Here is a 15,652-nt window from a genome sequence, read left to right on the forward strand (position 1 = left end):
GCAAAGCACTGGGAACAAGAAAGGCCGAAAACGCGCGCAGGCGTACACACCAAGCGGCGTTTGTACGAACGCGTCTTTGGAAAAAATAAAGAGTCATAGAATCTATGAAAGTCAGTCGCTGATAAATGTGGTGTATCGCCTGTAGTCGAAATGCTTACAAGCAACGTATTTCACAGATACCTTATAAATACTAAATATCCTAAATGCATAAACTAATACGCCAGTAAAATAAGCTCTCACGCACAACGAACACGAGCTAAATATTTGTTAGGATTTCCCCGTTGCTGAAGTCTCCAAACTCCGATGTGGTTAACTTCGCATTTGAAGTCAGTGTATGGATTGAAGATTGAATATTATATGTTTACAATGGAGACTACTCTAAATATTTAGGTGAGCTGATATAGATCGCGGAGTGACTCGTCACAAATTGAATCTGCTTTGTAACTAGTAGCGAAGTAATTTCAGAGTAAATTCGAACCGGTAGAGAAACTATCTAAAAAGGACACCAACACTAAGTAATGTAAACATGGAGCCAATTCATGCTCAGCCTGCCGCTTACTGTTGCCCACTAGAAAACCTTTATAGTTTCTGAGTATTTATAGAACACCACAGAGTCTCCATCTTCAAAGGATGCGATCGTCAAAGTGTGTGCATATAAAATGTCTACAAATGACGAAGGCACCGAAAGGTAACTTCTGAAGCAGCATATCACGCATACGTACCGTCGCTCGCGCGGATCAGCCAGTAATATTACGAATAAGCTTTCTAAGAACTTCTGCATTGGTGTCCTGATTTTAGTACACTTATCTATTTAGGTTTTCACACATGTGTCTTTGTCACTGAAACCAATAAGAAGTACTTATTAAACTATGTCAAAAATCTCTAGCTTTTAAATCTACGAATGGTACAGTTACATCAACGTATTCTACTAATGTAACCTGAAAGTATTCAACTTTAACGCATCGTGTCATCATCATTATCTAAATGTGCAGTGGGACCACTTACAACTTGAATCTACAATTTAATTTCACACTCAATACGGCTTCCACCATTCAATTCAGTAACTTATACTCCGCTAGTGTTCGAGGCCCGCGGTAATACATACGCTTTGTCCAAGCTTTCCTTTGTGATCAGAATGAGGCACGATGTTTTGCTCTTGCAGAGAAAATTCTAGCTTCCCTTTTTTTGAAGGAGCCGGAAGTGTACCAGCGTCCGGTGTAAATCTCTGTGGAGGCTGGGGCTGATTTCCCAATTCAGAAAAAGTGTTAGTCGAATGTTTAAAATTTCGACGGAATAGAGAGACGTGCACACTATCCAAAACATAATACGTGACCAGACAGGCAATCATCGGCAAAAAGCTAACATATATATATATAGTATTAGAAAATGACAGCCAATTTCTGGCTTCATAGCGTCTCATTACGTTTAGCTGAATTAGTCGAGGTGTTGACTCAATTCCTATGATCGACCATGATAAACATATTAAGTATACATTTAAACAGGAAATGCTCAGTTTAATCTAATCGAGCAACAACAAGATTAAGCCAGCGGCTACTCCGTGGGTTATTTACAGCTATCGGATATAGATGTATGCCGGTAACATCATGGTTGTATATCCACAATCTGAAGGAGGCCTTTTTCGATAACAGACTTCCTCTTTTTTAGTGCGCAGCTGCTGCTCCTATATCTGTCTCCCAGGCCCCACTAGGACAGAAGTATTTTCCTGAAAGATTTCATTTTGATATTTCTAGACGTGACCGCACTTCTGTCAGGTATTGTCCAACATTCCTAGTCAACGTACCCCTCCCCTCGGTCTGATGATGGCACCATCTGATCCGAAGTGGGGAATGGCGGTTTTTCTATGCAAACTGCCGGTGACCTATAGCATTTCTGATTTGACCTATACATGGTGTAGTCATCCCGGACAACGCATTTAAAAATGGCGTTCGATTTTGCTTATCAAGTATTACGTACACGCGGTTGATTCGATGCGGTTAATAGGCGTTCTAGGAATTGGATCCAAAACCACCTGCCGTCATTTGGATTGCTTCCAGCTGGATGTAATCCATTACTTCTACATACAAAGTTGAAATTCAGCTTTTCCGCCATTGTGGCTTACTTTGCAACAGCTAATGTTAGCTTCCTTTTAGTCCCCGCAGCAATGGTTGAATGTTTGATAAAACAACTATCTATATAGTCGCTGTTTGACTTGCCTATTGTATTAAAATATACTCGGTAAAGGATATGGAAGCAATATTTTAGTAGATGTTTTTGGATACAGTAAAACTGGCATACGGATTAAGCGCAATCTGAATAGAAAAATGCAAAGACTGGGTTGTTTTCTGTGCAGCTTGGGCAAACGAGCGCGCTTGTTTCCTAACGTCTCTATCTGTCGAACGTCGAACAGACAGTCGATTTTATTATCCTTTCTCCAAAGTCCTAAATGGGTACAGCTGAGATTACGCTGCTTTGACCATAGAAAGCAGCTAGCTAAGCAGTCGTTGGGTTGGCCTGCAATCCCCTTGGCCTGCCGAGAGATGCCGATGTTCTGTCGCTGCTCTAGGGGCTGAATTAGTGAGGCCGTCATTACCTAAGCGTCAAATGATGTTCCTTGATCAACGAGTGCTGTTACCAAACAACGAGTTACATACATACATAAGAGTTTTCCGTCCCGTAAAAGCAAAACTTCTGTTGGCTTCACACAGCAAACTTTTCAGTTGCAATTATGCGCGAGTGATTAGATAGAAGGTGTATTTTATCGGTGCTAGCTCGTACGCTTCTGTCGTTCAAAATGAATTTTTATGGGATGTGGCCATCTTCATCCCCGCAAGCTTATTTGTATTATAGATTATTCATCGATGTATGTTATACGATCGAATATTTGTAATAAAAGCTGTAAAAACCTAATCGTATCCTATCGCAGAGGATGGCAAATACTTCTGTTTACGTCGATCAAGAGACAATTACCCGTGAAATTATGGAAATAGTATGAACCTACTTTACAACAATTTTCGTGTTAAAATGTGTTGAAACCCTTGTATGAATTAAATATCAATTATAAGTGCTTGGTTATTTTATCAGTTTCTGCCTACTGGCTATATAGCTTCACAGACTAACATTCACGTATTTTATATGTAGTAAAATATACAAATAACGATTACAGTGCCACGACCTGATTTCTGTGTTTAAAAAGCTTGACGCCCTGCGAGGGCACACACAAATGGATACTGATGAAAATCGCTATGGCTGTTGTTAGAGCTACTTATGATTTATTTATAGCTTCGATTTCTGTCAACTGTGTTTCCCTGTTCCTGTAAGGCTAACGTAGAGATTCAATTCTTTATTATTATATCAATATCAGTCTGAGCCGGCATTCGTTCATTTCGTAACAACACACCTATAAAACAGATTTATCGAAGTATGTCAAATGTGTACAACATTAGCAGACGATATTTTATTGTAGTAGAAGACCCGGTTGCACATAAACGGGCCATGTGGACAAAAAAAAACCTAACTCAAATTATCACAGGTACGCGATTTGTTTTTGTTAATTAGAAGGCCAATGGTGCCCTATGTAAGTTTCTCGCTATACAAACTTTCTTCTAATTAGCCTTGCAGACATTTACACCGCATTAGCAAACAAGAGATTAACGGACGATTATTGAAGTCGAACTAGGCAAATGGTTCGCCTTCCAGCTTACGCTAATGTCACTTTTTTCTTCTTTTCTTGTATTTATGTTGTCCGTCTTCTCTCGTTTGTGTCAGCTGGACCAATAGGTTCCAAAAGGCGTCGCCGTACCAATGGACCTTTAATGGTTGTGGAAACAAACGGAAATAAGAAAAGAGGCTACAGCTTGTCTAACATGAAACCTATCGTCTAGCCAAAACTGACAAAGATCATCTATCGAAAAATTCCGGATAAGCCGCGTGAGATATTTTGTCCATATTGAAATAGTGTTTTATCGACAAGCGATTGATGCGTCTTATTTTCGAACCGGTTGAAAATGTAAAAGCATTTTTAATTTTTTACATATATTTTATAGGCAGATTTAGTGCCCACGTATGAAATATCAGCTTATATTATTATGTGCTCACAGGTTTCCTCATTCTGAGCATGATTTAGCAGTAACGCTCTAAATAAACTGTAATCCATATGCACTCGTTGGTATCTCAACGATATCTCCACAGTAGGTGATGACGTGTTTAATAAAATACCAACTAGTTACGAATAGGATACTTAATTATATTTATGCCGTCCCAGCATAACCGGATGGTGAACTTAAATTGAGAACTTAACTAATCAGAAAGTTATTGAGTTTCAGTTGGGGATCGGACACGACATATTGGAGCGGTAATTCGGCGCCTTATCCGGTCTTTTACCGAAACAGTCAAGGGCAATCGAATATCTACTTAATTACTCTCGACCCATTTGTTTACGCAAAGCAAGAGAAATTGTTTATTATATAGAAAATGATTTTCAAGTTTAATTTTTTCCCACACATTTATTCATCTTATTCCTTGGATTTTCACTAATCGACTCAATGTCTGCGTCAATAACTCTGTCCCTCGGCGACAAAAAGGTCTTCAATAAGAGTTGACAAATTATCTCAAAATTGCGCACCACCATACGGGTATATATGTAATCAGCACTATTTCAAATAAAAAAAATCGCAAGTTCGATCGGGCTGCTAATATCAACTATTTCTTTCGGATCCGTTTTGGTTCAACGAACTCATTGGCCATGATGAAAAACTGCAGAGGAAGTCAAGAACCTTACCGCATGTTTTGCAATGCTTAGGGCAGAGTGGCAAACGGCCAACAGGAAGACTAACTATGTTATGTCGTGGAGAAAGCAGCTGCCGTGGGGCGCGCCGAGCTCACGCCAATATTCGAGACAGACACAGGCATATTCCCAGGCAATAGCCGGCCTTGGGGGTTGGCAGTCGAGATCCATGTTCTGTGTGAGTCACGTGCAAAGGACAATCCCTCTGCACGCTTACTCAGTATGCGACAGCCTGCCGCACTTGCGGTAAGCACGTACTACTTCTTTCCTTTCAGACTCCGCGAGCTTTCTCTTTCTGAACTTCGGCAAACAACGGTAGACAGTTAGGCCAATTCAAGCGGACCACTTCGCTTTCACCCGCCTGTTTCGGCGGGTAACGACTATGATAGAAATGAGACGATCAGCTGGCTAGGGGCGCTCTCGCCTAGTGTCGTCTCGATAACCCTTAAACAGATAGGCCCATTGGAGGAAGGAACCTAAGACAGAAAGCTATTCTCTGATGTTCCTCTACTTATTATAAGAGGGTCGTCAAGAAGTCAAGTGACCGCCGAGTGAGCTTCGTCGCTGCGCTGAAGGTATAGATCTTCTTCATCATACACGAAGAAGCGCGCGGGTGTAATTAAAGGGGAATGTGTTTCCGCTTTTGAGAAATAAAGATCGCGCAAAGCAATTGAGCATTTTGTACGCAACCCCACTACCTTCTCCAATAGTACCTCCAACACGCTGTTCTGCTGCCAGAGGAAGAACACAAAGCAATAGTAGCATATATTAGCACGACGTTTAGGGTTCTAGACAACTCTTTTTTCAAAGGGAAATTTCTGGTCAGTTCGTTTATTGGCAGCAATGAAAAGATGGGGAATACATTTACTTATGCGATGATGATAATAATAATACTGCACGATTTGCAGACTGTGCAGGTACAGATGAAGAAAATGTCCTTTTTTTTTCGTGTTTCCTATTGTAGAGACTTTTAATTTAATAGCTAAACGAGATAGAAATTATTTTAGAATGTCTAGATTCTTCTATAGAACAACCATTATGAACAGCATATTGAGACCTGCATTATGCGCTGCATTTTTGCCTAGTTCTCTGGTCAAACGTATACGACACGGCCTATTCGTCAGATGGTTATTTTACATGTATATTATATTGTTAATCGACGATGTTTTCAAGAAACAGATTCCTTGTCTAATCAAAAAGTCTAGTCTCTTTTGACTACTCATCGACGCAGCGTAGATCAGCTGAGAGAAGCCTCAGTCAGTTCGGAAGTACAGCACCATGGAACTTCTTACAATGTATGTACGATGGCCCCCGCTAAACAAGTGTTTTTCGAGTTTTGTTTCTGCTTTTCCTTCATTTACTGCCGTATTTATCAGCTTCTCCCGACGGCTGATCCCTTGTAGCACGAAACGGGGTGTGTCTACGTCCGGCTTCGAACCTACATTACTGTGTCTTCGTAAGTTTAGTAGGCAAACACGTACACTGGTGCATGGTCGAATGAGAAGTACTTCTATGACGCACGACACTGGTACCACGCGTCAGTATATATATATATATATACATATACTGCAAGACCCTCGTAATACATCTCACAGATAACAATAGCAGCAACGAAGGCTGCACTTTTGGCCAAGTATTCCAACGAAGTAATTAATAGTTAAACTAATTTTCTAGCAGTTGATTGTATTCTAGTTAACCAGCTGCTATTTTCCAACATAAACCGAGCCCGAATGTTTTCGACATTTTGATTTGAGTAAAATCCCTCGTCATCGCTAGCGTGTATATATGTCCCTTGCTACTCACGTAAACCTTGTCGATGCGTGGGGTCCATGATGATCTGTGGAACTTGCTTGAATCGACCCGTTACTGGGTTTGAGGGAGGGCTAATATAGATCGGGTCTCGTGTGAACGAACCTAATCAGTGCATCTGATTCGCTATTACTTGGCAAAAATGGGACAGTATACAACGCGAGTGGCGTGACAAAATTTATAAGCTAACGGTACAGCAACGTCCATTTCCAAATTCTCCCAAATAGCGCTCTTTGAGAGTACTAAACCCTAACAGACCCATATGTTTGGCATAACCATTCAAAATGGGGTGACGAAGGCGCTTGGGACATAAACAAAGTGTATAAGGCGAACTATTGAACTGTACTAAATTGGCTAACAGCTCATGGATTGTTACGAACGGAAAGAAGATTAGCTTTTTTTTTTACCGATACCGGAAGAGCCTATTGCGATTGGCTCAGAATTAATTCAGCGTTCGCATTTGTGTATTGTTGCTTAAACAAATAATTAGAATACGAAATGTTTTAAATACTATCAGGGGACCCGAATCAGCGGTCCTTAACTCCACGCGAAAAAGGTAAACTCGCCGCTGCAGACGAAAAATAGATCTCGACTGACTCTAACAGCGAACTATGCCACGCCCAACAGCACGTAACGTAATCAAATATTTTTCATTCCTATGTCCTATAGAGATTATTTCTATTTTCCGGCACCTTCCGACGGTATTCTGGCGATACAATAATACGTCGTCGTATCACCAACTCTACAAGGATTAGTTCTGTGAAAATTTTCCATGCTCATTTCTAACGCCAGCACCCGTATTTGCTTTTGGCGCTAGTGGTATTTATCTCTAAAATAGCGTATTTAGAGAATTTGACTTGCAAAGGAAAATCGCTATTATCGTGTAAAAATTGAAGCGGGCTGACACTCTATGTGGAAAAGCTAGCCAGTGATTGGCCAGGTGTTTTAGTAAACGTCGGCATACTAGTCATGAAAGGGTAGTTTTCTTCAAGCGATTACCTAAGCAGGTGACTGCACAGCCTCATCGTTCAAAGTCGAGGGCAAGCTTACCGAGGGATTAGGTAACTGCTTACATATAGTAATTAGAGCGCCTTTAGTCAGAAGCACCGTAAATTCATCCCCTCGAATACATTATGCAGTGACCCGTAAGCTTGACGCATTAGTTAAGTTATATCAACATAGTATTGTATAGTTTCTCTAAACAATTACGCTGTTTTTTACGTAAACGTTTCACTTATCGCCGAAGATTCAACGAAGAACCGTTCGTTTTGTAGTTATAATCAATCGACCCATTCCTGGAAGACTGTTCCACTGAAGGAAACAAAAAAGCCGATATAGCGCTATTTATTAGGAACATTTATTTATTGCAATGGTCGAACAACTTTGCAATTCGCTACCCTTATCAAACAAAGATAATAATACTAGAAAAAAACAATGAAATAAGAAGGCAAACGAAATGGCGGAAAAACAGGAGAAGACCAAGTTCATAACACTACATCATGGCGTCCTGTAGCTGTATGCGGATATCGGACTGTGGAAAAAAAAGCGCCTTCTACCGAATCAGTGAGCACCACTTTCATTTGAAGTCCTGCTTCTATTTTAAGTAGAGGTTTTTAAACATTTCGGGGTTTGAACCATATACGCTTTCTATCTGGCCTTTGATGAAGGAATATGGCAATTTGAAAAAAAAAACGAGGCTATTTAATCTGAGGCTTTTCGGATTTCAGGCCATTTCCGTTTTTACTTGAACCTACCACTTCCATTATGCTAATTTTACCCTCTACTGATATTCTGTCGCGAGAGCACCGACGGAGCTTTTGCAACATCGGGCATTCCGAACGAATTAATCACGTGACTCGCAATGGCTCGCTCATTTATCGATCTAAGGGTACCCGTTAATATTTTGCTTTGCCTAGGTTTGCGCTAATTGAACACGCGGCCTATAACGATCTCAGTCTCGTTTAGTAGCGGAGCTTGACTTCTACAGCTCCGCTATGCTCGTTTGCTTTCGTTCCCTTTGATATATAATTGTTAGCTATTGTCTAGCAATGGTATGCCAATTTTGAACGGGCTGCAGCTGAGCTGGCTACTCTATGTGTGACTAAACACTCCCTTCAGGCCGAAACTCTTTGTTTACCACTTCGTATTGCTAACACACACGTCTAGTACGCGCGATGCATACACTTATGCGTCACGTATACACGTACAACACTCACGTTCGTATGTACGTACATGGACACGACTAACGGCGCGAGCTACGGCGCCGAAACAATGAATTGATTTCGTCCTGCCCGCTCATTACACGATCGAGGTAAGTGCGCATTTTAACACACTATTTGACCTATCGGGCAGAAGCAGTCAGGAAAGCAGAAGAGAGCGATCGATCCGATTTCGAAGTCAGACGGCTCAGACATATTTGCAGTTTATTCCGAAGCAGTATTATATAGGCACCGCTTATATAACTCACACACTCACTTTTATATACTTGTTATGGGCTATTTTATAGCTGAACGAGACATTTTAGCGAGAGAAATTGCATCTGCACATTTCGCAAGCTCATTATGAGCCTCCCGCTGGCGAGCGGTGCAATTAGATTTAACCTAAACTGCTACCTTACTGGTCGGGATAATAATAATGGAATATGCTAAATCCTATTTTCAAGCCACCCACATCAACCTTCGACCCTTCTCTCGCTGGGATACTTCCCAGCGTCCCTACCGATAGGACCGGACGGTGTGCTAGGCTCTGGCAACGAAGGCAAAACGCGTCGCTTCGTCGACTAAGCGGCGTGATGGTCATACATGTTTGTGGCGAATTCTGGCTCCCATGCGCACAGATGGGACAAGAGCTTCTTGCTGAGACGGAACGCGCTTATTCTATCACGCACTGATGTAATACCGCTGTTGAACAGTGCCCCCGACAGACGCATAGGGCAACGCAGGTACAAATATAGGAGAGTACAAAACGAACTCGATTTCAGATCACTGAGCCAGTCTCTGCTATGCTCGTAATACTCAATTATTTGATGTTTACGACGGGTCTCAAGCAGGCGAGTATGTTATGGTGGATATATAAGAAGCCAAATATGTTATTGCGTATTCTGACCCTAAGAAAATCAGTGATTATTGACCCATTTTATGGTCAGGAGATAGCTAATGATACAGCCGAGTATATCAAGAGATATTGTGCACAAGCTGATCCAGATATGACCTGTAACAACGTATGGGATCAGATGTTAATGATAAAAATCAATCTGTTCGATGCGGTCTCCATTTTTAAACATTTCTCGTGTTTGGCAAACTAATATCTATTGAGAATAGCCATATTGATCAATTTGTAACCTTTTTATTATTATTCTATTAATTGGTGATTGAGCTTATGTGGTATTGTATATCATAATGCCAATATGACATAACAATTTCTGGGCAAGTTTCGCTTATTCTGTCGTACGGTTCTGATGGTAAGTTGTGCTTAGAAAGCGAAGAAGACAATGATTCGCCATGTATCGTATGTCATTGAAAGAAAGGAGCTTGGAGAGGGCGTCTCGAATGTCTTTTATTGAAATTGTGTCGAAAACATGGGTAAGTTTCTCTCATTGAAAAAACAAATATCTTGAATATGCTGTTCGAAAATGTAACACATGTAATGATTTCTGAATAAATTGGAACTCGTTGTCCTATTAAGGTGCAGTGTCTGAACGCCCGCTAGGCCGCGTCGATGTGATATAGGATTAACACACAACTTCATCACATAATGCCATCAAACTTACCCAGCAACTAGGTCTGCGTTTGTTCGACCTAAAATAACAATTTGAATGTATCTCCAGATTGGTCCTTAGACCTGAAAACCTCCCAGGCGTTTGCGCACAGCTCACGCACGTGTTTACAATAAAAACAAAGTCAATAACAGTATCCCGTTAGGCTAGCCTCTATTTTGTATGTGTGCACTAGTTTGGTTTTCTGTAACTCTTGATTATATTCTTTTTTTTTTTTTTTGTTAATACATGGAGGGTGATAATGTCTGCAGTATTGTCTATTTCGACCTTTCACATTTTTCCAATGTATACTTTAGCTGCCTTATCGAATTAGTCATGCACTCGTCGTATCGTTTGTCTATCAATACACTTTTCTTTCTTATGTAACACCGTTATTTTTGCGCCCTATTCATTACCCATTGCGTTTTGCTATAATATCGTATCAATGTGTTGACCGTTGTATGAACGTATATGCGTAAGACATTCCGTGCTCTTGTTCGGCCTTGTCCAGGTCTCTTGAGCTACAGCGCATCGTCAGCACACATACGCGCTACGATATGCCAACATGCTAGAGTTAAAAGGACTGCAATTGCCGGTCCAGTTGTCATAACGGTTGCTTCTTCCGTTTTTTTTTCAGCGTGATTGCTGTCGTCGCCGTCATCGTTCGCATCGTGGTGTTCCTTGCTCGCGGTTCCATCGTGTAGCGAAGAGAAGTAGCGAGGTTATACTCTGTCCAAATAGGCCTGTGACGTTCAAAACTGCACGAAGACGTCACCTCCGCGAGCAGTAGTGCGCTGTAGTTGGGAAGGATATTAGCTTTTGTCCTTCGGCGGAATCGCCGGTCAGCCAGTCAGTCAATAGCGAAACATCCAAGGAGAAGAGGAACGCTCAAACAGAGAAAGAGAGGGAAAGGGAACGACGAAAAAGGAGAGAAGGTAAGGAAGGTATACGTAGCAGCTTGCTGTGTCTTGCCGTAGACCAGCCTGGAGTTCCGCGAGAGACTTGGCTCCCACTTCTGTCGCCAGGACCACGACAAAAAATAAGCCGGACGCGGAGACAACCTTAGAGCACAGCCTTTCCGCCGTGTCGACTGCTGTCTGTCCTTCCGTCCGTTTATTTATCTCTTTATGGATGTACATGGATATGTGGGTTCTTTTTCGTGTTTTTCTTAGCTATTAAGATTTTTCCCTATTCGAAATTACTCGCACTCTTTACCCACTATCTTTATCTGAGCTCTACACTGTCATCCTGCGTTTATTTGGCCTCGTCTTTTGCAAAATTGGTAGTAGCAATAGCGGCTGTGGCTGGCGTCGAGGTGCCGGCGGCGGTCGTAGCCTGTGCTGTGCGCGTTTCGCGGACTTATGGGAAGGCTGGGTGCTCCTTCCAAGTGCTGGTAATAAGTCACAGTCGGGACAGCAGCAGCTGCTAAGGAGCCGAACAGGCCGCTGTTGATGATCATGGTACCGCGCTATGAGTGCGGGGATGGTGTATAGGTGTGAGAGCATGGAGTGCAGACTGTGAGCCACTACGCAACTCAGAGCTCCAGTCAGTGACGGTGGTTCTGGCTTCGACCGCGGCTATGTCGCGGCTGCACTCGCGACCGTCCGGGTTGAAATATTAAGTTTAGCTCACCTGTTGCTCAGTTCTGGACGGCTTGACTGCGGGATAAGAAACGCGACGTGCATAGTAAGCACCAACATCGTTGCCGTACCCAGTTTGACCGAGTCCAAGCCTCGTTGCTCTCATGTGGCCGTTCGTGCGCCACGAAGGTGATAGTTATGGCGGCAGAGGACCGTCACACACACACACGCTGGTGTACACATACATTTACACGCATATTTCTACAAACGTACATTCGTTCCTGGCGCCTCTGAGCTAGAAGCGTCTCCTTGCCCCTGGCCTCCGTTCCGACTCCAGCAGCGGTCGTTCCCAGCTCAAAGTCTTCTTGTCGGTGTGCCCGCCGCTGCTACCTACTCGCTTGTTTCGTTCGTCCATGCCATCTGCATTCGGTATGGAGTTCCGCCGCCTTCAGAACAACAAGGAGGATAACAAGCTATGTTGGCCTCCAACGTAGCAGCCGGGTTGCTTTGCAGACACATACTCGCTGCTGTTGTCTGCGGCTGCCGATGCTGTGGCAGCAACAACGGCCAGAAGAAACGAGTGCTGTCGGCCTGCTCTACGCAACAAGCAGCCTAGCTAGCCGGTTTCTGAAGTCGGCCAGGCTTAGGTCTGGATCCTGATTCAATCCTAGGTAGCTGTTTCCTCTCTTTTTCTTTCTGGTTGTTACCGTGGCAAGGCCCTCCTGATTCCTTCCTTCCTGACCAGTTATGTTTCCGTCCACGTCGGTTTTTGAAGTCTGTTACTATAACTGCTATGGCTAGTACTACAATTGGTACACCTGCTGCGGCTGGTGGCGCTGTTTCCTATGTGCAATTCGAGATCGCCTTGCCTCATTCCTTCCATATTTACAAACAGAAAAAAGGAATGAAGCCAGCTGGGACAGAATGGGGGCGAGGGGGTAAGCCGAGAACCGACACCAAGATCCGCTACGTGCGAGTGAACGAACGACGGGTTGCCTCTCGGTGGCTAAATGATCCCAGCAGGGTTTGCCATCCCACCATCCGGCCAGCCGATTGCTCCAATCTTGCATTTTTCGTTCCATTTGCCGTCACCATCTCGCGCAGCAGACCCTGTGGCAGGAACGACGACGACGAGATAGCAGTAGCTGTTTTGGTCTTGGCAGCTACCACTTCGTTCTTCTCCTTCAACATTGAGATCTGAGCCACGAGAAACCAGCCAAGAGCTCCTTACTGCTTATTACCGCTATACGAAGAACGACTCGTGAGCGCGCCGTTCATCCTCCTGGTCAGCATATGCTAATGCTTGCGACTCGGTCACCACGAAGTGGTCTGGTCGTGGAAAGTCATGACCTGCGTAAGGGACGGGGGCGGAGGGGTGAGGAGCGTAGCTGAGAAGCCTGCGACAGGCCTTCCACCAGCTACCCGTACAGGGGTGTCATGAGTCGCTCCAGCGGGTTCTCAGAGACGCTAACAGCTGGTCAGCAAGCCAGCCAGCCGTCTATTACTCGGCTGAAGAACCGTCCAAGAGTTTTTCGTTGGTCTTTGCGAATGAAGAGTCTGGGCTCGTCGACGTCGAAGAACGCAAGCTGCCTACGGTGCTGTAACGGTGACAGAGACGACCAAGCTACCGCTGCTAGCGGCTGGCACTGCGAATGGTCGCTCAGTGAGGCTGAATGGCCGGCCGCAGCGGTGCTGCAAAAAGTCAAGTACGGAGCCGCACGAGCCACTGGTCACGCCTGAATAGCATCACGACGACACGTTTCACTGACCGTTTCGGATCCCCATGCTGAAGCGTAGTCGAGGGGGTGACACACGAACGACGTAGCGACAAGATGGTATGACACACCAGTACACCTCCAACCATCCCCAGTCCACAGCCAGAAAGCAAGCAGTCAACTGAAGAGCCTTAGCTATGTCGTCAGTCAGCTTTACAACAAGGTAAAACTAGCGAGAAGGGTCACTACCGTTTCGACTGCTTAGCTAGGGGAACCGAAAGAAAAAAGTACGATGGGAAGTTCCTAGCAAATCTGAAAGAGGCTACAGCCTCTCTCGTAGAATCGAGTCCCCAAAGCGCAAAAACTATTTGATCCTTCTATGCCTGTAGTACTTGTTTTGTCTATATTTTCCCAGAAAATCTACTTGTCTAATGAGCATAAACAACTGCCAGGATGCCATTATAATGGTGGACTGCATACTAATGCTATCACTAAAAAAAAAAAAAAAAAAAAGATCCCTGATATAGCTCAATGTAACGTGACAAGCCACGAATTACGGTGTCTTCCAGCAATGTAGTTACTAGCATTAGACTTAACGGTTGTCGTGATGGGGGTCACCTGTCTGATATTTTCATGCGGCTTAACGGCGATTTTCTAGGTTAACTTAAGGCATTTGTTTTAGCTTTTCACTAGATCAGCTTAACAGTGGTGCTAATCAACAAGTCGCTTCCCAATACCACGCGCGTTATAGGATGGGGTGTGGTGTGGTCTGTTCGGAGGAAACAAATCGAAATTCGCAAAAAGCAATTGCAATGAGAAATCAAACGATCCGGCAGGATCTCTAGCTGCTTTCGCTTTATCCCCTACCCTTATTACTGCCACTAGCGATACTCGCTACTATCACAGTTACTTTTGCTATTGGCAATGGCAAAGGGAATTTCTTATGATCTTCTCTTTTCTCGCTCAGCTCCAGCGACGGATGGCCAGCGGGACTTCGAACGGGTGAACGAAGCAAGGTTCTATTCCTTAGTTGGTTCTCAACCGACCGACACCCTCCGGTTGCTACGTCGGTTGCTGCAGCTTTTGCTGCTGCTGTTAGCGGCCACCCATGGCCTTGTCTGTAGCCTGGCCTGGCCGAGCTGAGCCACGTTATGGCTTTGTAGGGGGTCGCTGTCCAGTTTTGCCTGGCGGCTTGCCTAGCGTCAGGCCTTCCCTAAGGGCAAACCTTTGGATATTACTTCGTTCTCCTTTCGCCTGCTGTTCGCCGGTCGTTTGCAGTCTACCGACTTTCCTGTTGCCTTCCTGGCTTTTTCTTGCTACGCGCGTTTCTTTGCGTTTGTTGCTGCTTCTGCCGCGACTCGCCTTGGAGTCCGACAGATATCAGGATGATAGCAGAGCAAGGAGCAACGTCCAAGAAAGCTGAAGCAACGTCGAAACAGGGTACCGATGAGGGGCGGAAAAATGGAGCAACACACAGCTAGAGTAATATTGAGAGAGACGGCAAGAAATGAGGAAAGATATTATAGAGAACTCGACCGGGGAGTGTGAAGTAGGAGCGACTGAAATCGAAACCTCTCTATGCTGAAAGCGTCCTTTGATACGCTGCCCGTCGGTCGATAGTTCGACGCAAGGGCCATCCCTTGGTGGGAGTTCGCCGCGTTCGCTGCTATTGCCACAGATGAACAAGAAGGCGAATGGAAACGGGATAGGGGGCAAACACGACATCGGCACTGAAGTCGGCAACGATGGCTGCGGGGGCAGCATCACCATCGGCCCAGCGCCCTCAGCCCCTCATTTTTGTGTTCCTGAACTGTCCTGTACACTAGCAAAAGAGAAAATAGGGTCAGACTCAGTGACACAGGGCAAGATGTGCGCGTAGCCATTGAAACTCCTTTGACTACGCGGACGGTGGCGGCGACAGTAGTGTTGCTCGGTCGCGATTTTGTAATTTCTCCGCCCATTCCCCGCCCGTTCTGCAGAGCACTAGAGCGCTCCTCATGCTCTCTATAAC

The 15,652-nt window shown here is 44.2% G+C and overlaps 1 protein-coding gene and 1 long non-coding RNA gene across 12 annotated transcripts in view; one reads left to right on the forward strand and one right to left on the reverse strand.

The window, feature by feature from the left end:
* LOC111245463 (uncharacterized) overlaps positions 1–15,652 on the reverse strand; it is a 96,486-nt gene that overhangs the window by 34,545 nt on the left and 46,289 nt on the right. For 2 of the 11 annotated variants that reach the window (XM_086979340.1, XM_086979339.1), the window contains one exon: positions 10,570–11,140. The exons of 8 other annotated variants lie outside the window; for them this stretch is intronic. Coding sequence is in view for 1 of the 3 variants with exons in the window: in XM_086979339.1 (XP_086835465.1) it covers positions 11,099–11,140 (42 nt within the window). In the remaining 2 variants the exon portion in view is untranslated. Of the gene's footprint in view, positions 1–1,105; positions 1,443–10,569; positions 11,141–15,652 lie in introns of those variants that run through there. One more of the 11 variants, XR_002671350.2, reaches the window with a different exon arrangement.
* On the forward strand, positions 2,431–4,692 carry LOC111245462 (uncharacterized). The gene is made up of 3 exons (XR_002671349.2): positions 2,431–2,986; positions 3,766–3,927; positions 4,323–4,692. It is a non-coding gene; the product is annotated as an uncharacterized LOC111245462 (long non-coding RNA).

This window comes from Varroa destructor, unplaced genomic scaffold (genome assembly GCF_002443255.2).
Source record: "Varroa destructor unplaced genomic scaffold, Vdes_3.0 BEIS01000002.1, whole genome shotgun sequence".
Taxonomy (NCBI): domain Eukaryota; kingdom Metazoa; phylum Arthropoda; class Arachnida; order Mesostigmata; family Varroidae; genus Varroa; species Varroa destructor.